Source organism: Centrocercus urophasianus, unplaced genomic scaffold, assembly GCF_019232065.1.
Source record: "Centrocercus urophasianus isolate 14NV4802_14NV808 unplaced genomic scaffold, USGS_Curo_1.0 seq_33, whole genome shotgun sequence".
Taxonomy (NCBI): domain Eukaryota; kingdom Metazoa; phylum Chordata; class Aves; order Galliformes; family Phasianidae; genus Centrocercus; species Centrocercus urophasianus.
Window position 1 is genome coordinate 1,948,445 of NW_024884900.1, and position 24,234 is coordinate 1,972,678.

Here is a 24,234-nt window from a genome sequence, read left to right on the forward strand (position 1 = left end):
GGGAGGCGCCGCCGCTCGCTGCCGCCCCTTCCGGCGGGCGGGGGCGCGGCAGGGGGCGCTGCGGCGCGGAGCGCGGCTCTCCCGCGGCTCCGACGGGGGATTGTCGGGGAGCGCTGCGCGGCCGCGGCCATGCCCGAGCGGCGCCGCCACCAGCGACAATAGTGCGCGGCGGCGGCGGGGCGGCGGCCATCGCGGGCGGGGAGCGGCGGGCAGCGCCGCGCGGAGCCTCCCGCCCCATGGAGGGGCCGTACTCGCTGGGGGTGAGCGTGTACTCCGACCAGGGCGGCAGGAAATACATGGAGGACGTGACCCAGATCGTGGTGGAGCCCGAGCCGCCGGCCGCGGCCGAGCGGGGCCCCGCGCACAAAGGCGGAGCGGCGCCCGGAGACGGCGTTCGGCGGAGGGCGGGCGGCCCGCGGGCGGCGGAGGAGGGAGCGCCGCCGCCCGGCCCCGGCTGCGGCTCCGGACGGCGCCCGCGGCGCTCCGTGGCCTTCTTCGCCGTGTGCGACGGGCACGGCGGGCGGGAGGCGGCCCAGTTCGCCCGGGAGAACCTGTGGGGCTTCATCAAGAAGCAGAAGGGCTTCGGTTCCGCCGAGCCGGCCGCCGTGTGCGCGGCCCTGCGCAAGGGCTTCATCGCCTGCCACCGCGCCATGTGGAAAAAGCTGCGTAAGTTCCCGTCCGGCGGCGCCTTCCAGCGCTCCCCGCCGAGCCCGGCGCTCCCAGCGCGGGGGCGAGGATCGCGGGCCGCGGTTTGTTTTGAAGGAATCGCACGCCGGGTTTCCCGGTCGCGTTTATTGGGGGATTTCCGTCCTGCGGCCGCAGGGAGTCGCGTGGAACCCCTTTACGTTTTCTTTCGCGACGGTCTCGACGAGGGAAAAGTTATTTTAGCGGCTGTGTGCAGGCCGGCACGGAGGCTTCTCCCGAGCTGTCCCGGCGGAGCGCTGCCCGGCTGCGCTGTGACTGCCGGCCGTCGTTGAGTCGCTCAGCGCTGCGGGTTGGGAGCGGCGGGGCGGCGGTCCGGGCGGTGTTGGGCACCGCGGCTGGGCTGAGCTCCCAGCGGGGTTCCCTTCTTCTGTAAGGTGAGAGATACGGCTCAGAGTAGGGTTGGTTTTATGAGTGTACTTCTGTATGTGGCTCGATAGGTTTGTTTATGAATAAACGTGTGTACGGTGTAATGTGTGTTTTCTATGTATTTGGAAGTCCCAGGAAAAGATAGTATGTGAATAGTGAGCGTATAGGGGCAGGCAGGAGGGAGCACAAAGTCAGATCAGAACCATAGGTGCAGTGCTGACAGCGGGCCAAGGGAGCAAACAGAAAGGAATTGCATTTACAGCTGAGCGGGGCTTCGAGGAAGTCACTTGGGCCCGGGGAGAGCTGCGCTGTCATAAGTTTCATTTTCTTTTTCGTATTTCTTGAATAGCAGAGCAGGAAAGTTGCGTAAGTGTCAGATATGGGATGGGAGTGCCAAGGTTGGGGCATGCTGGTGCTGGACCGAAAGGAAGAGGTGTGAGTTCTGCCTGCAGCCAGGTGGTGAGGGTGGCACACAGCGCAGCAGTGTGGGCAATGAGGAGGGGTTCTCTGCCTGTGGTGTCCCTGGGCTATTCTTTGTCACCGTAACAAGGTATAACTGCAGAATAGAGAGGGGTGGAGTGAAATGAGAGAATGCAGGAAATACTATTTTAGTTTGGTAACAGTGCTTTGGTTGTGGAGCCGATTTAAGTCGTTGTCAGAAACAACAGAGCTCTGGTTATAAGTATATGGTGTTGGTTTTAGGTTATACAGTAAGCATTTCCATTGCGTGTTTGGTAACACTGATGTCTTCTGCATGTGTGGAGTTTAATGGGAGAAAAGGACGAGGACATGGACGGGGAGTCCATCACTTGTGCTGTGCTTTGGAATCCCAGTGCAAAGGGTGGGCTGGGTGCAGGATGGGGCCCGGTGCTTCCAGCTGATGGCCCTGGAGGAGCAGTCTGTGCTCAGCTGCCCCTGGGAGCAGCGGGTCGTCCTGTGGCCATCTGTGATGAACAGCAAGTGTTGATGTGCTGGTGATGAGTATAGCAGAAAAACTGAAGCAGGAAAATACCATTTGGTCACTACAGATGATTAGTGGGGTTAATTGTATTAATGACATTCCTAATTCTCTGAATGTTAAAGGGCTTCCAAGGTGAGAGTTATGATTTGAAGCCCGTTTCCACAGATGGAAGCAGTAGGGAAGCTTTCTGCATGAAGTGCACTCAGCAGGTCCCAGGTCTTGACACTTTTAGCTATGTAAATAAACAGTGCAAAAAGCTTGCTTTTAAATACACTTATCTTGATACTTTTAAAAGCTTTTTTTTTTTTTACCACTACTAAAAATTTAAAATGTAAAAAGTCGTACACTTCTGCTGTGCTTGTAACTCTTCCTTTAAATTTAATTTGAGCAATAGAAGTTGAACAGTTCATTTTGTTCATAATAAATAGAATTAGTTTTTAAATTTTTGCTGCGAAGTCATCACTTCAGAGTTGTTCTTGTGCAGGCTTACGAGTTTGTGAGCGTTCCTGTCTGAAAGGGAGCTCTGGTACCTAAGGCAATACAGGCTTTCAGGATGATGCAAAAACTTCATCCTCTAGAGCTGAATTTAAAGTTCCTGTAACATTTGCTTGTTGAAAGCTTGATAAGATTTTTGGCATCACCGTGATCTGAAATGAAATATTGTAGTTTGATTTAATGTCTTTAAAAACAGCAAAACAAAAACGAAATCTGTTCTCTAGCAATCTGTGATATACTGAATGCACATTAATCTCTTATTTTGTCAAAAATATGCAGAGACAGAACTTCCAGAGCCCTGTGTGGAAGCAGCCAGTGTGCTTTAGGTCATCGGCCGCCCATTGGAGGCGAACGCGCTGCTTCCACCGCAGCCACGTGCTTTGTTCTGTTGGAGATGGGCTCTCCAGGTGCAGGAGCCGTGTTCTGGTGTGGCAGCTGTTGACTGTGGGTTGTTAGTTTTACGATAACTTCATGCCCTGTGCTTCGTCCCCTGCAGTAGAAGAATGGTGCAGAAAGCAGGAAGCAATTGCAGCTTACAGTTCTGTGCACTGCGTGGTTTGTTTCTTCAAAGTGTCTTAGTATTTTGTGCACCCGCGTCCCCTGGCTCCATTCATGCACTGTGCTGTCTCATAAAAGTTTTTTTCAGATCCAAGGCCCCCAGCTGTAGTGGAATTGTCCTGTGCTGAGACGTAGCAGCATTCCTAGGCCATAGCTTAATATGACAGCGAATACCAAACTGGGGATGTGGGCCCTGCAAGTGAACTTCTACAAACTTGTTTATCCCAGCGTGCTGCCCAGACAGGTTTTCCCTTACTGAAGGTATAGGAGTGATGTGAAATCCACAGGTGCTTCGTGTGTGGTGGTGAAGTGTGAATTTTGTTTTGAGGGCTCAGTTGTAACTTCAGGGTTTATTTTAATTTGATAATCTAGTGCAGTATTACAAATTGTTCAGTTTATAGCAGTGGTAGAAACAGAATCGTGACCTGTGGAGGACAAGCTGGGCAAGTGGCTTCATCTGAGCTAGGGAGAAAAGTCAGGAATTTTGATGCTTGTGTTAATTTCTGATGAGACAGTCCCTACAGAAAGGAATTTGCTGTGCTGTGTGTCATGCTCGTTTCTAACCAAGGGTGAGATGTAAACTACAATTGCTTCTGTTGAAGCCCCAAATTGGAGGCTGCTGTAGCAATCTTTTTCTCCTAAGTGGGTGCTTTTATTTCTGTGCTCCTCATTTCCCACAAAGACCAGCATGATTCTCTACTTGATCTTATTGCTATTGAGGGGTTGTTACACTGACAGAAACTCATTTTCTGTTCAGCCAGTGGTTGAAGCTCTCATTCCTGCTTGGCTTCCTCCCTCATTTGCTTCCATTTAGAGTGTGTTACATATACTAACCACTGTTAAAATTGCCAGACAGGTGCTTCCACTGAGCTGACTGTTTGTGTCCTCAAAATAACATTGCTTTTAAGGAGAAAGTGTCATTCAGTATTTACAACGCAAAGCTAGAAACCTTTGTTAGGGCTCAGAGGTTGGAATGATGCTGGATCTGCTGGATGCTCACTGGAGGAGATGCTGCAATTGCCATCAGAGTGGCTGTGCTGTACTTGTGCTTCCCCCAGGCATCTGAGCAGCATTCAGTGGCACTGGGGCTCAGTGAGTCCCTGTTCTTCTGCTCTGCATGTTTGTGGCTTTGGAGGAAGGCCTCATTTCTTTTTTTCTTGTGTGGTGCTGTGACACTAAAAGATGAGGAAAAGATAACTCAGTGCTTTGGCTGTCTGGCTAGGATATTTCCTGCAAGCAGTGTGTCACAGTGGAATTTTGGTGTTGTACAATAAGCACGGGTTGTGAAGAGCAGGAGATAAAATGTGACGAGGAGACAAGCCCCTGCTCTTTATCTTAAAGCTGATGGGTGCAGTGAGGAAGGAGAGCAGGGTGCTGCTGGCGGGTGAGGGCAGCTGTTATCTGCGGGTGTGGGAGCAGGGAGGAGCACTGGTGTGCCTGATTGTTCTTAATTGGGACAGCCCAATCATTTCATGGTGTTTTGGAAGAACAGCAACTTGGAAATGTAAACTTGAATAGACAAGGGAAGAAAAGAGAGAAACTGGATGTGAGCTGTGAGAATAGTATAACAAGGAATTGAGGTGTGTTTTGAGGGCAAATCATTTGAGGAAGAGGCAGCTTCCCCTAACTGTACACAGGTCTTTTACTGTCCTGAAATCAATGAGTATCTTCTCTGCAAAGATCCAGTGTTGGGTTACAATAACACGCTTAGTTTGCATTATTCAGTCCTCCAAAAGGAAACATGAATGAAACAGTTGAGATATTACTCAGCTTAGAAGTTGTTTGGCATATCAAAGTAAAATAATGTGTTCTGAGGGAACTGGGAAGGTCTGAATGGTTTGATTGGCAGCCAGGTGTCCAGGCAGGGTGACTCAATTGGGAGCTCTTGCCTCTTCAGACAGGGAAGTGAACAGCAGACCTCTTAATGTGTGTCAAGCTTGGTTGATCTGCTCAGCATTCGAGTAACACTTCTTCCCACACGTTCTCGTTCCTCTGGTGATGCTTGGAAAACTAAACCTGAGGAGACGGTTGTTGGAATCCTATCTCAGTGCCTTCTCTTGGCTTTGTTTCCATGTGAGCTGTGGTTGTGGCAGTGTGGTAGAGATGTAGGGGCCCTGTCTGTGCTGCTTTGCTTGTGGCCATGCCACAGTTACACACGCCCTGGTGTAGCAGCATGCAAACCTCTCTGACACACCCTTGATCTTGAAAACACCTTTGGTTCCACAGAAGTAAAAACGAAGGTCTTTCTGTTCTCCTTTTTCCTCCCTGCAGCAGAGTGGCCAAAGACCATGACCGGTCTCCCGAGCACGTCGGGAACCACCGCCAGCGTGGTCATCATCCGAGGCTCCAAGATGTTTGTCGCTCACGTGGGCGACTCCGGGGTGGTGCTGGGAGTCCAGGATGACCCCAAAGATGACTTTGTGAGAGCTGTGGAGGTGACACAGGACCACAAGCCTGAGCTTCCCAGAGAAAGGGAGAGGATTGAAGGCCTTGGGGGCAGGTAACAACCTCTGTGCTTCTCGCTTCAGTTTTCAGTTTCCCTGGGTGCTAATGATGCTTTTGTTTCAGCTAGGCTTGGGCTTGTTAGTTTAGGGGTTAGCAGGCCAGTTGGTGAGTCTCGTGGCCTGCTTGTATTCCTTCAGTGTCTATGCAATTACTTTTCTTGTAGATAATCACAGAATGATTATGATCTCTGCTGTGGCATATCTGTTTGTCAAATGGTGGAATAGAGCAATTTTAATGGAAAAGACACTGAAATGTCTTTCCCCATGCATTCTTCATTGTTCCTGAGGTGATACTGGCAGCTGTTGAGTAGGCTCTTCAAAGTTTCTGTTAAAGGAATATAAAAGATATAAAATTGAAACAAGGTACTGGTTTTGTTGCATTTAAACGCATGCTTAAAATGTTAAAGTGCCACATCTTAACTTGTATCTCAATATTAGTACTTTCTTCACTGTCAGGAGCTGGCAGATGTTAGAACATCTCTGAGTTGTGGCTGATGAATGTTCCCTGTAAATGGGGAGGAAAGCAGGCAGCCTTGTCAGATGGCACTAATATTTTGAGACAAACCCCAGGGCTCAGATTTGGCATAGCTTCACAGGAGCTCGCTGTTCTTTCGTTCCGCAGTACTGCACCAGATGGATGGGCAGAGTTTCCTTCTCTTAGCAGTTCAGAGGGAGAGAGCACTGAAGGTTTTCCTGTTGACATCATTCACACAAGAACCCTGTCAGCTCGTTAACCTTCAGATATCTGTATCGCTAGCAGGTGGAAGCTGATCAGATATCTGTATTTGGGGTGGGAGCTTCTCAGAAAGGGCAACTTGCAGCTTTGCAAAGTTGGAGTTCATAGATGTGTGGGTTTACAGGCTGTTCATCTCAGTGTCTCAAACAGGTTTTGAAGGAGTGCTCCCTGAGACTTTGTATCAGCAGGAGCGGTTAAACTTTTTTAGCTTTAACTTTTTCTGCTCCTGCTGCTTCTGGCTTTTTTTTTTGTTTGCTTTGTTCATCTGGACTGGCTGGTAAAACCAGTGCAGGCTGTCGTGAGGCACGTGGTGGGAGTGTGGTGGAACTGTCACTATGCCTATTAATGTCTTCTCTTTTCTTAGAGAAAATTGGGATAAGTTAATGTGAGGGCGTGATTGTTTATTAAAAATGGAATTTTCAAAGTAACAGTCCTGGAATACAGGCTGAAATCTTCCAGATAAAGGCGGAAGTTAACATTGTGTAACTATTTGTACAAATGTGTAACTAGTTGTACAAATGGATGAGATGAATTTTAGGCTGTGGTGCTTGCTGCACTTTCATGCAGAAGGATGGAGCTAAACATGCCTTTGTTGTTAAGGCCTTTGAAGTCTCAGGAAGTGCATCTTGAATAGCTTCAGTATGAGGAATCTTGAGGCTGTTCCAGAGCGCCTCAGTTTCTAATTACCAATGGCTGTTCCTTGGATAAAAGTTAACTTTTAAGCATCTACTTTTTAGTTTGACTGAGCTTTGGTCGTTTGTTGTTTCATTACCTTGCTTGGTACCTCGTGCTCTCCCTTCTTTCTTCCCTATTTCTTCCTGCCCCATAACAGTGGGTGCGTTTGCATAGTAGCTTCTCTTTTGACCCTTTTAATGCCATTTGTGAGAGCTAAAGCCATTGCTTGGTGCTATGGAGCAGGTGTTAATGCTTAAAGGCAGAGTTGTTTCTTCCTGTGTTGTGCTTCCAGCAGATAGCAACTACGAACAATTCCTCTTTTTATTTCTCCCTCATGTTGGTGCACCAGTAAGGAAATTCCTCCAGAAGACTACTCTTATCTTTTTCCTCTTCCCAACTGCACTGTGCTGCTCTTTAGTGCCAGACTTTGGCAGATGGAGAAAACTGAAGGAGGAACTACATGATATTTTCACCCGAGTTGATGTTGATGGACTTCATCTAAGGAAAGCAATTTGTCTTTTGCTTTTTTGCTGGTAGATTAAAAAGATGCTCTTACATATGGCTGTTGCAGCCAGCCATAATTTCTTCCAAGTCTTCATTCTCTTGCTTTTTCTTTTCTTCTGCCCTTCATCTCTTGCTTTTCCATTTATCTTAATGTGGAATGAGGCTACGCAAGCGGTACCAGGTGTTTTCAAGTACTGTGCTGTGCACCTCACTGAAGGTGCTGTCATTACCGACTCCGTATTTGCACATTTAATTATTCTTATGCCATTGAAACAAGCTTTCATTTCCAATTCCTTTTTATAACCCCTGTTCCTTTCTGGTGATTTTTAGTGTCATCAACAAGTCTGGTGTGAATCGTGTTGTGTGGAAGAGACCTCGCCTGACCCACAACGGCCCTGTGCGCCGCAGCACCGTCATCGACCAGATCCCCTTCCTGGCCGTGGCCAGAGCGCTGGGTGAGTGCCCTGTGTGGGAATGAGGCATCAGCACGCGGCCCCCCGGAGCTGAATTATACCCTGCTCTGCCAAAACATTTGGTTCAGAGGGATTCGGTCACTTGCCGTGATTATAAGGCTTTCTAAAATTATGAGCCTTGGGGGTATTTTTAATACAGCACAAACGTAACTTTTCAAGTGGAGCTGTAGGAGGTGGCATTGGGGAACACGGGAGCGGTTGTACGACGTGCAGGACTTCCATCTCAGTTCTGATAAAGATGGTACTTCCTCTTTGTTGCAAATGAGAATGTGGTGAGTGCCTCCAAGACGTACAGCACAGTCGGTCTATTTCTTACTGAGACAGTAATTTTTGGCTAGGTGGTGGTTGGATTGTTTTGCTGCATAGCAACCGAAGCGCTTTATTCTTGTGTCTCTTTGTAAATCTGTCGTCTTTCAAGACAGTGTAGATTAAGAAAAGGGTAGAAGTCAGCCTGTGTGCTCTATCTATAACTCTCCTTTGCAATAGTGTTGGTAATGGGAAACTATTTTGAGGAACACTCTAATAGGGACGAAAATAAATACAACAGTGCCTAGCAAGCTTGTTAGGAATGCTTTTTGGAAAGTACTTAATAACTTGATCTTTGGCAATCTCTTGCCCATGTGTGTTAGTATTTTCTAGCCAGTTGTTTTCCTGAAACTTTACTGCCAAATTCCAGTCTTTTGCTGTTCGCTTTCCTTCCTTCCTCCCTCAGTGAAGAATTCTCTATCCAGATTTATTCAGTACAGGCTAGATTCTACGAAAATATAGCATCGTGGTTTTTTTTTTTTACCTGTGAAAACTGTTCTATGACTTAATTTCTTGGCAAGTGTGGTGGTTACGTGATAGTGCTGTCAGTGTTCCTAGATCAGCTGGCAGTGTGTCACAGGGACAGTCTGTTCCTGGGGCTGTGGTCATCTTGTGATAACTGCATAATCTTGCTGTGTCTTATTTCAGAGGCAGTCGTGTGTTTTGCATGGATTTGTCTGATGTCAAGAATTGTGCAGTGGTCTTACCTTGTAAAACATACAGCTATAGAGACCACAGGTGATTGAATGCTGATCTTTTTCATAAAAAAAAATAAGTTTTTTTTCCCCTCTCTTTATCTTTCAAATCTCACTGCGTATCATTGTAGACAAGGTAGCTGCTTATCTTATGAATAATAAAATCTACCTAAGATAATAAGTCCTTTGGAGTTAATGGATGGAGATCTTTGCTAGTCGTCTACCAAGTAATATCACATTCTTTACCTCTTTTCTGCAAAGTGTCTGTGTTTGTTGTAGGTTACAAAAAGTGGAACAGTTAATTTTAATAGATTTTTCATTTCTACACTTCTGAATTTGTTGTGTACAAAAACCTCAATGACTTTTGATCCAGTTCCTCTCAGCAAGTTGAACAAAAGGATTTGGCTGGGTTCTGCATGCAGATGGGAATTCAAGGAATGATGCATCTGTTAGCCCCCTAGTGCATTCTTTCCAGTTGTGTGGATGAGGAGGATTACTGGGGAGTTTTAGGTCCGAGGAACAAGAACACTTCGTAACAATACTTGGTGTCAAAAGTTAGAAGATTTGAACACTTAAAGTGCGCTCTGCAAATCATGTAGGAGAAACAGGTTTACAATGTGACGATATTTTGGTATTTGCCTGCTGGGGAGCCTCCAAAAGCCTCTTTGCATTCCCTTCTGAGGAGGTGTGACAAACCTCCTGCAAAAAGGAACGCAGCTGCTTTGCTCTGCAGGACCCAGATGGTGCACAGACGCTCACAGTTTGGAAACAGGATTTAACTTCTTTCTGAGGCCAACAGGCCCCTTCCACTGCTTACAGAAGACCTACCACAACTGAAACCATTTGCATTCAAGCTATTGGAGGCCTGCTCAACCTCTTGGCTGGTTCCCAGGTTGCTACCCTGGTTGGCACAGCTCTGCTATGCTGGAGCTTCTCCAAGTGGAGTAGTAACTGGCAATGCTGCCATACTGGTCACCAACACTCTAGTCCATCCCCTCACGATCTAGCACAGAGATTCTTCTTGTTAATTCCAAATTTGCTTGTTATTCTCAATAGAAACCCCATGTTGCAAAGGTCTTATGATGTGGACAGAAATTTTTAGCTGGACAGTGAGATTGCTGCCCTGCACCTACAAGGCAAACAGAGTTGTGTATTTATTGTCTTTAAAATTATCTGATTTTTTTTTTTTTTAAAGGAAATATAAAACATAGCTGTTTGTTGTAAGAGAGAGGCAAAACTTCTTCCTTAGGCCATAATCGTTTGTGTGAGTTTTTTGGCATCCATAACTTCATAGTAATTGTCCACTTGATATGCTGTCCCTGTAACAGATGTGTGGTAACTCACTTTACTCAAAGCCCCTTGTGTAATGCAGGGATGTGAGTGTGCAAATTGCTGGGTGCTATTCAACGTAAATAATCAGGAACAGGAAGCCATTGTGTAACTTGCTCGTGTGTTTTGAAGAGTGTGTATCATTGCATCATGCATTACTGTCTCTCTGCCACAGATTTGCAAGTTGGATTTTTTCCAAATGGCATCCAGGAGGGTATTTTAGACTCCAGTGAGCATGCTTACAAATGTGTGTCTTGGGGAAAAGCACTGAGAGAGAAAATAACTGTGTGTATGTATAGCCTTGTAGTGTTCCAGCTATGCTAGCTGTCTAAGTAATGTAGCCCTTCAGTTTCTGGGACAAAACACAGGATGAAATGCAGGAAAAATTTTGATCCTTGGGAGCAAGTTTTGGATTTTGGAGTAATATCTAGCCTAGCATCTGTAGTGCTTTCAAAGATGGTATACAAATTAGGGAAGGTATTAAAAGAAATCTATAGCCTGAGTTCTCAGTGTCTTACAGTGTAAATTGAAGCATCTTCCTTGGTTTTCATATGGATGGCAGACCCACCCCCTTCTGATTGTTCTTGGTAGAGTGCCTCCAAAATACAGAGTAGACTTTTTTGTATTAACACAAATGTTCTGCTGACCTCTAGAAGGAGCTGTGCACCAGAACAGTGAACTCTCAGTGTATGGCTGCTGTGAGAGCACTGGCTTTGACAGTGACATGGAAGCGGTTTTCCAGAGCACTGGCTGCAGCATTGCTGCTGTAAAGCTCTCTGAACATGCGTACTGTGAAGAAGGGTATGGCTGACCTCAAATGATCTGCTTTCATTCTTGTGTGAGGCTTTAATTCTTGGGGTGCACTTAAGTGTGTGTGCATGCAAACCTTCAAAATCTGCTGCCAGGTAGAACAGGCGTAGTTGCTTGATGGTGTTTGCATAAGCTGGTAAGCGATATTTAAACACTGCACAGTTCTACTGATACTGCTTTCTATCCATGTGTGTCATACATATGGGTTTCTACTCTTGTTCTGGAGATGTCTTACTTCAGCTTGTACAGTTTTCTCCACCCTTGAGACAAACTGTGCATGTATGCCTGTACAGAATGCAGAGAATGCATTTCACTGTGCAGGCTTGTGTTAGTTACATACATAATGTGAAGGCACATGTGGATCTGTTTAGCTTAAAGGAGCAAGTTCAGGGCTTTTTTCCTGCTCGTTGCTGACTGGAGCTCTGTGTGCCTCTTCTACTCTCTTTTCTTTGACAGAGTAGAAAAACTATGACGGCTGTTTCTCTTCATAGGTGGGACTTTATCCAGGTGTGGTCACTGTGTTCCTCTGTTTTACCCTTTGTCTTCAGCTGAGCAAATGCTGTCTAGGGTTGAATGTCATTTAGAGACTGCAATCCCATTTTATTGTTCATTTGAAGATTTGATTCAAGGCCAGAAATAACGAGTAGCTTCCTGTGTGTCACTTCAGCTCTTCATATCTGCTTTTGCATCCTATTTCTTATAGGCTTTTCTCTGACACTTGGTCAGTGTGCTCTGGCACGAATACCTTTCTCCTCTCTTGCTGTGGTTTTGCTGACTTGTGAGCAGAGATGAGCGTCCTTGGTGGGGCTGTCTTGTGCAGTTCTTAAATCTTAAATTTACATCATTTAGATGTAAATGTTCAGAAATGATGTCCTTGTCTGTGCTTTCCTTTTTTACATAGTGTTGAAGGTAAAATTCTTGCTCCTAAAGGGAACGGTGAAAGTTTTAAAACCCCGAGCACTTCTGGGAAAGTTTTTGGCTCGCTGCTACCCTCGGTTTTGTCCCTGCTCCTCAGACTGAACTTCGAGATCACCGCCGGGTCGTAGGAGCGGGGCACCGCGTTGCGTTATCGCTACGCTGCTGGGAGGACGCCCTCTTGTGGCTGTAGGGCCGGGCTGCCGCGAGTGCTGGTAAAAACGTTTTCCTCCTCAGCTTGGGCTGAATGATCTGAGGTGGTTACTGTTCATATCCTCGCTGAGGTTTGCCTTGCTCCCCAGCAGCAACAGCTCACTGAGTGGAGAAGGGAAGTTCTGTAAGTCTTTTCTGTACCTAACAGGCCTTTCAGATGAGTTGTGATTTAAAAAGATCTGGGGTTAGTCAAAATGGGTTTTCCTCTCTCAGTGGGACTTGTAAAAGTAACCTTTCTTCCCTCTAATAAAACCAAAAGGTATTTTGGTATTCAAAACAATGTGCTCCAGAAATGTAAATGAAGGGCTTGATTTATGACTTTTGGATGAACTGATGCATAAGGTGGCTTTGGATCCAGTCTACTCTACATACGTGATGGGTATTTTTGTTTGTAACCAGTAACTTTTCTGGCACTGTCTGAGTTGCAATTAGTTTTATCTACTATATTTTAGAGGGTAATAGTAAGCAAATAGGCAAACTGCACCACAAAAGAAATGTTCCTGGATAGAAGTTTTTTCAAGAAGAAGGTTGAGTTTTATAGATGTTTGGTTTTTAATTCAGAATGAAAATAGTACAGCTCAAAGTGAAGCCTGAGAACCTGGGATTCCAGTTCCAGAATAGTAGCCTTTGGCATATCATGTCATCCTGCTGTCTTGGCTTTCCAGTCTGCTCAGGGGTCACTTGTTTGTCTGCTTGCTTTGGGACAGAATTAAAGACTTTATAACATTTCTGCAATGCCTGGTTTGTTCTGCTTTCTTCTCCCTTGTTTCCTTCCAGAACTGTAACAGGGAGGGCCCCGTGTCAAGTGGCTTCCTCCTGGGTTTGTCATAGATCCCTCAGCCGCTGCGGATGCTGTGTCCTCCAGCTGGCTGGGGGAAGACAGCTGACACAAGAATTCGATGTATGCAGCAGCTTTAAAAAGCATCAGCTCACTCTGTGGTGCCCTGCCCTGTTTTAAAGGCAATAATTAAAGAGGCCTCACCCTGGTAACGTGCCTTGGCCTTTGCTGGCTTGGAGTTGAAGGACCTGCAGGAAATATTCTTTGTGAAGTACTCTATGCAGTGCTGTTCTGCCACGGCTCATTTGCCTGTTTGATTCACCTGTGGTGATACAACTTCTGTAGTTTCAGTTCCTCTGTCATTTCCTGGGTATTTTAGGCCTTGATAAGTGCTGAGTACTGTTGAAAGTAAATCTCCTGGAGGTACAGCTTGGGGTTCCTCATGTGTCTTCACCCTCTGTGCACTCCAGCAGTTCCTTGCTGTCACAGCCCATTGTAACCGACGTGACGTTCCAGGCTGTCACCCTGCAGAGCGCTCTGTCTCTTGGAGGAAGGCTCTGAGTCACTGGATTGTAACTCAGCTGTTTGCTCAGGAAGAGCAACAGATGGCTGCGATGACATGTATGTGGCTGAACCAAAATTAAATCGTGTTGGGTTATTTTTATCTTAGAGCAAAGTATTTCTAATCAAAAAATGATTCAGCTAAAAGCTTTTGTGGATTTTTCTAAACAAACATGAACAACCCAGCAAATAAAAGCATAAAAATATGAAGCTTGTTGGAAGTTGCCGCCACTATTTCCATGATCTGGCACGGTAAGATTCCAAGCTCTTGTTTATTTTATCTGCTGTGTTGATGACAGGCACAATGTGAAGAGCTGTCAGTGTATCAGGACTTTTTTTTGGTGTGATTAATGTACAATAACTGTTGTGCTGGAGCTCAGCTCTTCTGTTACAGTGTTTGTTTTGATCTTGTTGCCAGCTGGCTGGGTTTGTTGGACTCTGTGGAGGGAGAGTGCACCTCTCTCTATGTATAAACAGGGTTGGCTGTTAATTAGCATTTATTAGAAGCATGTGTTTGCTGCAGTGGAGGTGAATTGGTGCTTTAATGAGACTGGACCATCCACGTTCACTGACGTGGTGTGAGTTGAACTATTTCTTCTCCTGATTCTGGAAGAGTCTTTTGAGCTGGTTCTTAGCGTAAGGCAAAGCTAATGGAAGGAAGGAGGAAGACGAAAGCTTATCTCTTATCTTTAAAAGGATGGTGATGGTTGCAGAAGGCAGCTACAAACATTTGCTGTAGTAAGTCAAAAGCCCAAGGAAAAAAAAAAACTAACAAAATCTTATGGGAGTTCTTAAGCTTCTCAGCTCTGACATCTTCACTCATTTCTACTTCTGTAGCTGTATGTTCTGCCAGTGCTACGGATAATGTTATTCTTTTGTTGTTTATCACTACAGGAAATTACTTACGAGCCATTTCTGGAGACTTTTTTGGTGCTATTTAGTATGTTGACAAAAAACAGATAAGGTAGAAGAATCCAGAATGCAGCATTAGTTTAGTAGAAAGGAGGAGGAAATGTTGGTGCAACACCACTCCTGATTTACAGGCCCAACATAAGAAAACCTTCCCTGATTTTCATGTAAACCTGATAAATTAGATTGCATGTTCAGTTTGAATTTGTTTTGTTGTTCTGTTGGAGTGGCTGTTAATTGGGGTGATGTGGAGGAAGCAGAATCCAGGAGGTGTTTTGATTCAAACCTGACTGAAGTGACTGGGATTCAGTTCAGGCCACCTTCTCTGCTGGGTGACCCCGAGCTCATTCACACAGCAAGAAAGATTTAAAAATAGAAAGGTTCACTGCATGAGGCCTTCCAAGGGAGAGGCTTCAGCTCTTATTTTCTGCTTTCCTGCTGGAACCCAGGCTCTACTTCTGTTCCCGTGGCTTCCTTCCAACTCCAAAATTTGGCACGTGGTGTTCAGCTGGAAAGGCACTGAGTTCTGCGTGGCTTTGAAAGTGATGCTGTGCAAGAGGAGAAAGGGGGGGGAAAAAGAGATTGATGAGGAAAAGGCTTCAGTCTCCTTCTTTGTCATCTTTGTTCTTTCTCCATGGCACCTGCATGGACAAATACAGCAAGAGATGCGTGTGCTTCTGCATTGGTTGAATGGCTGTGGGGGTCTCACGTTGAAAGGGCAGGGGGGAAGGAGGGCAGTTCCACATCCCGACTGAAAGTTTTGGATTTTTTTTTTTATTTTCAAGCATGTCTTTATAGGGTGTGCAGAGCAGCACATCATCATGATACAGATTGAAGTCTAATGCTGTGTGGATGTTGGGAAGAGAAGGGAGGGAAGAACAGTCTTCCTCAATTGAATTTTAGAAATGGAACTGAAATTGTAGAGGCAGCAAAGATTCTGACCAGTGTTTAAGCTGTACCCGAAACTGGAAAGGCTTTTTTTTTTTTTTTTTTTTTCCTTTGCAACAGTTGAACAAAGACCTTAAACTAATACAAATTACATTGCATCACTATTGATGGCATGAGACTGGTGGTAGTTGTTTTCATAGGCCATTTCTGATAGTTAACAAGAATCATATTGTATGCAATATAGCAATTCAGAAACCTGTTCTCTTTGCTAGGTGATCTGTGGAGCTACGACTTCTACAGTGGTGAATTTGTTGTGTCTCCTGAACCTGACACTAGTGTGCACACCATCGATCCCCAGAAGCACAAGTACATTATCCTTGGCAGTGACGGACTGTGGAACATGATCCCACCTCAGGATGCCATCTCCATGTGCCAGGATCACGAGGAGAAAAAGTACTTCATGGTGAGGGCAGTGGGCATCGGTCACTGTGGAAATTTAATACTGTTTTCCTTGTAAAAGTTGCTTAATCTGATAGGTGTGAAATGTACCAATGTACCCAGCAGTGGCAGTGCTGTAGAGGCATATTTCAGTAGTTTTGCCACAACTTACAGGTGGTGGTAACATGGCTGATAGCGTGCTTGCATGTGCTGTCAAATACAATTCATGTGAACTCTGTTTTCAATTTACAAAGTGGACCTGATTGCTTTCTCTGTCTGTCTCTGAACATAAAGGGTGAGCACCGCCAGTCCTGTGCCAAAATGCTGGTGAACAGAGCACTGGGCCGCTGGAGGCAGCGCATGCTTCGTGCAGATAACACCAGTGCCATCGTGATCTGCATCTCGCCATTGCAGGACAGCAAAAACAACTTGGAAAATGAAGAAGAACTGTATCTCAACTTGGCTGAGAGTCCCTGCTATAGCAGCCCTGATACAAACGTCATGACGCCCTCACGCTGCTGCACCCCGCCTGTCAAGGTAACTTTTTTCAATGTTTTTAAATGTTCTGTGTGCCAGAGTGGAACCCAGTAAATATATATCAATCTTCCCTTTTGTCTTCAAATGTAACTTCTCTGTGAGCAGCTTAGTGCCATGTGTAGGAGTTGGGGCATGGTGTAGCCGGAGCACTTGGAAACTACTTGTCTGACACCATTATCAGTGATTTTGATCTAGTCTACTCTTCAAAATGTATAATTACTGTAACTTTATGCATATGAAGTTCAAGCATATTGAAGCAACTTAAAATACACTGTTTTGTCAAGACAGACTTTCTGAGATCTCAGACAAAATCAAAACTTCTCTATTGAAAGAGGAGCCAGAAGTTTAAAAACAAACCCCAACCAAACGCAGCAGGCTGCCTGTGGAAGCGTTCTGTGTTGTGTGGGCTGTTTTTTAGGCTAATGCACAGGTTAATATAGTCGAATGCACGTTGCAGGGACAGTAAGATCTCCCAGTCTGAAAAGAAAACAGCCTTCCTCTAGTTGGTTTAATGTCCTTTGTTGGAGGAAAGGACATAATACAGAGTCTTTGTTCGGGTTAGAAATTTTACCCTTTAATATAAAGCAGATCTGCTTGGAAGCTTTTTTGCCCTAAGAACTAGAATATAGTTATGAGTGGATGTTTGCTTCAGTAATTACCAGCTGCTCCTGATTTAAGTAACTGTCCTTTGAAGTTCCACAGTATCTTTGGATAACGGTCCTTGGGGCAAAGTAGAAAAGAAAGCAAAAAATTAGAAAGGGATTCCTTCACATTCCCTTGGCAGAGACAAGCAGCTAGTAAAATGGCAGGCTCAGCCTTCCTCTCTCTTTCCCTTCCACTCAATATTAAAAAACATATGAAAAGAGCCTAAAATGGTGAATTTTTTTTTAATTCTAAGTATTCCAGAACTGAAGAAGGAAGATAAGGGGAGAGGAAAAGAAGACTCAAATAATATGGCAACTGAGAATATTAATTAGCAAAATAATATGTACAGGCTTTGATGCATAAAGCTAAAGGCAAATACATGATCTAAATTAGAAAATGAGTTCTTAAAAACAAAAAAAGAGTTGAATTATTCCAAAATGTCTGCAAAGAAATAACAGATGGTTTAGCAGATCAGTCTCAGCTCCTGGAGGTCACTGTGGTGTGGTTATAGGCCAGAGCAGGCAGAGGTAGCAATGGAAGGGATCTTTATCTTTTCTTTCCAGAGAATGATTAGAAGCATGGATAGCTTGGATTTGTCACAGCTGCTATCTTGCAAAAACAATTAATTTGGAAATAAATGTGAGAGCAAATTGAAGTTTTCTCAATTAAACAAAAGTATTTCTTAATTGCGTATGCTTCTGGCAGCTATTACTAATAAAAAATTAATTCAGTTGCTCCCGAGGCCAGTGATAGATAGGATTTGATTAACTGGGCTGAGAAATTACATTGGTGATTGTTTAAGGTTTCTGTTTTGTTACATCAGTTGTTAGCAGGCTTCTTGGAGTCTCTGTCTTAGCAGAGCCTTATTCAATCCCAGTTATTCATCCCAGCAAAAGATCTTGGCAATAAGAGCTGAAGTGTGAAGTGTCTTGCACAATAGGAAACGTAAAACCTAAATATTGGCTGGAGACACGATGTCAGAAGGGAAGTTGAGCTTAATAATCTTGCCAGTGCTTCTCCAACCACGTTGTCTTAGCTTTCTTATGGCTTCTGCAGGAACTGAGTTGAACAACAAACAATACACATCTTTCTTGTGTTACTATACATGGAAAAATATTACCTGAATAGCTTTATCTATGTATAAGCAGCAACAGAGGAATAGTGGGAGAGGAAAACCAAATCTAGGTGCTAGAAACAATTCTGATACTCCTCTTTTGGAGTGAATTTTATTAAACTCTTGTATTATATTTTTCAAGAGCTGAGCAGTCGCAGATCTCTTACCAACGATGAGCTGAGGTTCCTCTGTCATGACTTTAAAAGCACGACTTCTTGATAGGAAATGTATGGACTTGTTCTGATTCATCTGCGTGTGCATTTGAGTTTTCAGCACATGAATTTCTTAATGCAGATGGCAATAACTGCCTTACATTCATGTTATGTACCATGGCCTTGAAATTTACTTTTGAAGGGCTTGCTGAGTAGCTAGGGATTTCTTCACAATTAAGTCTTTAATAAGGTCATAACTCATATCTTCAGGGCACTGCGTAAATACTAATTTTCATAATCCCCCTGTGAACAGTGAAAGTAAGCATCGTCCCCGTTTTTCATCTCGGTAAAACTGAGATTGAGGCAGAAACACTTATCAGAGGCTGCAGAAGGGATGGATGGCTGAAGGCAGGATTAGGAGGTCCCTGGTTCTCAGCACATCGTGTAAACAGCCTCCCTTCAAAGTACGGAACAACTGCGCTTCGTGCAGGGTGGAGAGATGCACTGTGATGGAGTTGCTTCCTCTGAATTTATAGAGCATACAGCTAGGCAATAAAGCATGCTGCTCAGCTGTGAGGATTCAGAAACAGCAAATAGTTCTATTTTTAGAATAGCTCAGTCCAATGAATTTATGCTCCACCTTCTGGATGCAATCAGCACACCCAGGATATGAAGTTTGTCCATCCTTCTCATAACCAAGTTCTGCAGTAACTGCAAATGCCACCCATGACAAAGGTCAGGAGACTTCTACTCACTGCCCTGGTTGCTTGGCTGTCTGATGAGGTATGAAATCTTCAGAAGTAATGTAGGTGTGCACGTCACAGAATGAGGGAAATCAGATATGCATGTTAGAAAATGCCTTTAATGGAAACCTCAGGACCTTGCAGGCTCTGCTTTCTCCATGGCTTCCTAGACAAACAGAAGATGTGTGTTGATTCCTTATGTAACTTGCTTTATAGCAGCAAAAAAGATGCACAGACCAAATAAGTCTGAGCAGCTCTCTCAATGAGCAGATTGTCTGCATTGAGACATTCGCAAACTGAGTGATGGAAGTAAATGCTTTTATAAAACTGTGTGCACAAAGTGCCAAGTTGAGGTGCACAGTCTGTATCTGTTTCCATCTCTCCATCCCTGCTTGTCTGGGGAGAAAAGATTGTCCTGTTTTGGAGCAGAGTTTTTCTGTCTCTGATTTAGGTTTAGAAATGTTTGTCATACTGTTTTCACCCATAGAAGATAATGGAGGTAATATTATATTTATGCCTAAGTATGCTTTTCTTTCCCCTCAGCTTTTAGAGGATGATCCGTGGCCACGACTGAATGCTTCTGAGCCTGTTCCTTCCCTCATGCATAGCAGCATGATCTCAGAAAAATACGCCGAGCTGCCAAACGAGATTGCCAAAAGCAATTTACCTTCATCAGGAGCGGCCCTGAAGGATTCAGGTCCACAGGACGAGAAGTGCAGCAAAGCGTTGGCTTTGAGGATACAGGAATCCTACAGTAATGGTTTGTCAGTCAGTCTATCCCCATCCAACTCTACAAATTCAGGCACGGACCAAAAAAGCTTAAAGGTGTCTCCTAACAGCCAAACAAAAGCCCAAGATGCGGAGAGGACACCCACAGCAAACTTTAAAAGGACATTAGAAGAATCCAATTCTGGCCCTGCTGTGAAGAAGCCGAGGCGTGGCCTGAGCCGAAACATGGGTGTCCAAGCAGAGGGCATCTCCACAACGCCGCAGCGCAAGAACTCAAACAAGCTGGCCATGCGGCGCAGCCTGCGCGGCCAGAAGAAGCTCAGCAGTTCGCTCTTCCACCCGCCCAGGAAAGCCGTCTGCGTTTGCTGAAGGGCATTTGTGTAGGGGAAGTGTATTTTATTCTGATGGGAATTTTAAAGTTGGTGCAGAAGTTTGAAACTCTTCCTGTTTTATCTTTTTTTAAAGTAGAAACTTTTTTTGGTATCCAACAGCTTTCTCCCGGCCTTGTACTTGCTTGTATTATAACTGTGAATTTTGTAGATGTGTAGGGTATAAGTCACTGTAAAATGTGTGTAAATTTGTATTCCTTCATATTAATGTAGTCTCTTTTTTCTTCCTTGTATAATTGTTAAAGCGGGGCTAAACCTTGTTTCAAAAAAAAAAAAAATAAAGTCTTTTTTGTTAATTTACTAAAGTCTTGAATTTGTATACGCTTCTTGTGATGGGAATTTCACAACTTTTTCACTGAAGTAAATTATTAAACAGAATGGAAGATATGTATTTTCATAGTATTATACGTCCCACTGGAATGTGTCTTTTAGAGAATACACTAGGTCTATATTTTGTTTTTAAATTTTAGATTTCTCTACTCAGAAACATGTGGAAACAGATGTTGAGTTGTGCTTTAGGCAGCTCGATGTCCACTTATTTGTTAATTGAAATACTATGCAGTATCTTATCTAGTTGCATTTTTGTAACATTAATAGTCAAAGTATTTAGCAAAAAATAATTGTGTTTTTAAAACTCCAACTCCCCAGTCATTCAATAAAGCCATTCCCCCATCCCTGCTCTCAGTGGTGGCATTTCTACCCAGCTGTTCATGTCTGCCCTATGGAGGTTGAGTTCTCTGCTGTTCCAATACGGATGGTGCTGCTATACCTTTCAACAAGTTCTTAAGTTATTTTATGACAATTTGAGTATGTGGACCACATGTATGTTCACCTAAATAAAAAGTGCGAACTAAACTGAGTGCCTTTTATTTTATTTTTTTGCCTTTTATAATTTCTAGCTTAAGTACACTCACTCACTGCAATTAACACTCTTTCCTCCTTCCTGGCAGCTGCTGTATGGAGCTAATTTCCATAGGACTTCCTTGGCAGCTCCGTGATGACACCGATCTGGCATTTTGCACGTGATGTGTTTGTAAATGGGGAAACGAGGAGTGATGCTTTGATCCAAGGGCTGGAGGTATTCCTAGGATCTGATTATTGCTGGAACAGTAAGGCACGAGCTGGAATTATCTCTGTGTTGCCATGGTGACAGAAATCCTGTCTGGGAATGTGTAATTCCGTTTCATCCGGGCAGTGAATGCTGCGCTAAGGGGGAAAGCAGCGGTCTCTGTTGGATTGCCTGCTGTAAGACTTCACAGGGACACAACCTATGGCTATCAACGCAGTTTTAAGCAGCATGGCGGTTCACGCCCGGATAAATATTTACTCCCTGACAGTCAGACGGTGCCTGCCGCTCCCCAGGTGCCACGAGCTGCCCGCGCTACTCAGCGCGTCGCCGTGAGGGCCGGGAATGCGAGGCTCGCGCCTTCTCAGAGCCCCCAGCGCGGGAAGATAAACACGGCGCCTTCCCGCCAATGGGCGGCTCGGCACGTGACGCGTCACCCGCGGCCCCGCCTCCACCCACGTGCGAGGGACCTGCGCTGCGGCTCTCGCGAGATCTCGATGTAAACAAAGCTGACTGGGGAGGAGAGGGGGCAGCGCCGGCTGAGCTTCGCCATCTCAACCGAACTTGGGTAAGCGCAACCGAACCCTGCGCCCTCTGCGTCCCGCCTACTTTGGAGGAGAGGACCGTGGATTGGTCAGCAGAGGGGAGCAGCCCGCCTTCGGGGCCATCTGATTGGCTCGCGGTGTGAGGTGCGCTCCTTGTCACTCCCGGTGGGGGTCCCAAACACTGTCAGTGAGGAGCCGGGCTGAGGGGCGAGGCGGCAGGTGAGGGGTGCGGCGGGGCCGGTAGGACCGGTGCCCGGCCACGGCATTCGGGGAGAGCAGTGCGTGAGGGCTTAGGGCGGGCTCGGGATCCGCGGGGAGTTGGTGAGGGTGAGAGCGGGGCTGTGAGGCCGGGCGGTGGCCGGGGCGCTGAGGGCGGGCGAGCTGCGCCCGGCGGGGCCGTGGCGGGAAGCGGGTAGGCCGGGGGCTGCTGGGAGCTGCCTGCCAGGGGCTGCGGCCTCAGCCCCTGCGGACGGAGCTGGGCGGGTCGAGGTGCAGCGCTCCGGTGTTGCTCAACTGCTGTGCGGCCGCCTCAGCGCTGTGGCCCGCGTTCCCGCTCGCGGCTCGTGCCGGTCGGGGCAGCGCTGTGGGCTCTCAGCCTTCAACTCCCGGTGTTGCGGTGATGGACCGAGCCATAGAGCCGTGCGGGTCGCTGCGTGTGTTAAGGGTTAAGGTTGCTAAGTATGAAGCGAAGCTGATAACTCGTGTTGGAGCTGGATGCGGTGATCCTTATGGGTCCCTTCTGCCTTTTCTGTGATTCTTTATTGGGAGTTTGGTTTTTCGTTTGTGCTTTCTAAAACCATGGAAATGGAATGCTGTGCCTGGGAGCTGTGGTGCCGTACAGGTGTTGTTTGCCATTAGGAAAGGCGTTCAGAATTCAAAGGGCCCAGTTGCATTCACATACTTTGCAGGAGGTGTATTGATACCAGTAGAGGATATCTCTATCTATCTGTATTTTTAAGAGTGCTGTGAAGGTGTGGTGCCTTATGGGTTGAGTCAGTTGAGTTTCCTTCCCCCGGAGGTTTTCATAATCCTAAAAAAGGTGACAAGAGCTGGATTGTAAGCAGTCTTCATGCAAAGGATTGTCATTAAGAGGAAATGTTTCTACAGGTACCTGCAGAGAAGCAATGGCGACAGAATCCCCGCGCCGCCCGAGTCGCTGCACCGGAGGAGCGGTGGTCCGCCCGCAGGCTGTCACGTAAGAACATTCTGGAAGAAAAGGCCTTATGGGGAATGTGTTCTGGGGTCTTGCTTGTGAGGCACCTTGCCCAAACTCTCTTTCAAAGCTCTCTCTGAGAGATGATGTTGACAAAACATTGCTGTTGCAGTCGGTATTTTCCAATAAAAGGAAGTAAGCAGGTGTTGCTTTCCTGTCTCCTCTGCCTGTGCAGGTCAGACAGCCTTCCTGAATGAGATACTTATCAGCCTTTAGAGCTGTGCAGCTTAAAGATGAATACTGAAACAAATTCTCATGGAGAAGATTATGCTGAGTAGCAAGTAGCTCCCTGCAGAGTTCTGCTTATGTTAAACTGAATTGTTATAAACAGAATGTGGTAGAGAACTACAAGAGGAGTGATGCATAAACTGATCTTCTTTGAACTTGATTCTATAACGCATTTTAAGCCTCCCAATGTTAAGTGTTCTGTGTGTTTTTAGGATTTGTTGTTGTTTTTTAAGCAATTCAAAGGAACTTTCAGGGCTTTTTTTTTTTTTTTTTTTTTTTCCCTACATTGTGAAGGATTTAGTATACTATGGTGGATAAAACATTCCAAACATCAGCTTTGTTCCTAGGCATGCTACAGGGAGGAAAAAAGGCACCCCAGTACTCATTTAACAAACTGGAAGACAGAGCCATTATGACTATTGCTGGTAGGCATTCACACCAGAACTTCAGTCACCATTAATACTATACCTGTAAGATGTTATTGGTTGGTAACGAAGGACTCTGAAGGTACAAAAAGACAATTTTTGTGACCTACGTAAACAAAAGAAGGATCAGCCCTAGAAAACCACACCTTATTTGTAAGGCCTTTACTTAAAGCAGTAGGATGGTCTCCACTGATTCAGCCATTGCCTGGGTTGCTGAACAAAGCCTGGTTTTGTCATTGGTTGGAGTAAGCTTTCAGATATTTTAAGTCCTGTGGTTTTGATTCATCATTGTTTTCAGAGAGGAGTGCAGTAGTTAAGTTGATTGAGGTGCTGCAGCATTTGAAATATCTTTGCTGCCCTCGTTTAGGGGAGAGCATCTCAGTCTTACCTGCTGAAAGTTCCAACTTTGAATGATTTACATGGTTTTAGAGAATACAAAGAAAATGTGCATACCTTTGGCCATCAAGGTCCCTGACTGCTTACTTTATGATTTTTCCTTGTTGCTCTTAGAAATCTTAGAGTAGCACAGGAAAAGTGCCTGGCAAAATGAAAATGTGAGGGCTGCCAAAGCTGTGCACTGGAGGAAGTTGCTTTCTATTTGTTTTCAAGTTTCCAGACGTTATGAACAT

General features: G+C 45.4%; 2 protein-coding genes across 8 annotated transcripts in view; both read left to right on the forward strand.

Moving 5' to 3' along the window:
- The first annotated feature begins 205 nt into the window (after nucleotides 1-205).
- On the forward strand, nucleotides 206-20,983 carry PPM1D (protein phosphatase, Mg2+/Mn2+ dependent 1D). Its single transcript, XM_042830498.1, has 6 exons — nucleotides 206-666; nucleotides 5,357-5,585; nucleotides 7,835-7,959; nucleotides 15,654-15,844; nucleotides 16,114-16,356; nucleotides 19,554-20,983. The coding sequence occupies exons 1-6, from the start codon at nucleotides 237-239 to the stop codon at nucleotides 20,106-20,108; spliced, it is 1,773 nt and encodes a 590-aa protein (XP_042686432.1). The 5' UTR covers nucleotides 206-236; the 3' UTR covers nucleotides 20,109-20,983.
- Nucleotides 20,984-21,707: 724 nt separating this feature from the next.
- BCAS3 (BCAS3 microtubule associated cell migration factor) overlaps nucleotides 21,708-24,234 on the forward strand; it is a 301,210-nt gene continuing 298,683 nt past the window's right edge. For 5 of the 7 annotated variants that reach the window (XM_042830110.1, XM_042830113.1, XM_042830114.1 and 2 more), the window contains exons 1-2: nucleotides 21,873-21,958; nucleotides 22,847-22,934. In XM_042830110.1, the coding sequence (XP_042686044.1) occupies nucleotides 22,864-22,934 (71 nt within the window). In that variant the 5' untranslated portion in view covers nucleotides 21,873-21,958; nucleotides 22,847-22,863. Of the gene's footprint in view, nucleotides 21,763-21,810; nucleotides 21,959-22,846; nucleotides 22,935-24,234 lie in introns of those variants that run through there. The other 2 variants (XM_042830111.1, XM_042830112.1) reach the window with 2 other exon arrangements.

Coding starts and splice junctions, on each gene's coding strand:
- PPM1D (XM_042830498.1), top strand. CDS start 237: ATGGAGGGGCCGTACTCGCTGGGGGTGAGCGTGTACTCCGACCAGGGC. Junction 667..5,356: donor CGCCATGTGGAAAAAGCTGC/GTAAGTTCCCGT, acceptor TCCTCCCTGCAG/CAGAGTGGCCAAAGACCATG. Junction 7,960..15,653: donor GGCCGTGGCCAGAGCGCTGG/GTGAGTGCCCTG, acceptor TCTCTTTGCTAG/GTGATCTGTGGAGCTACGAC.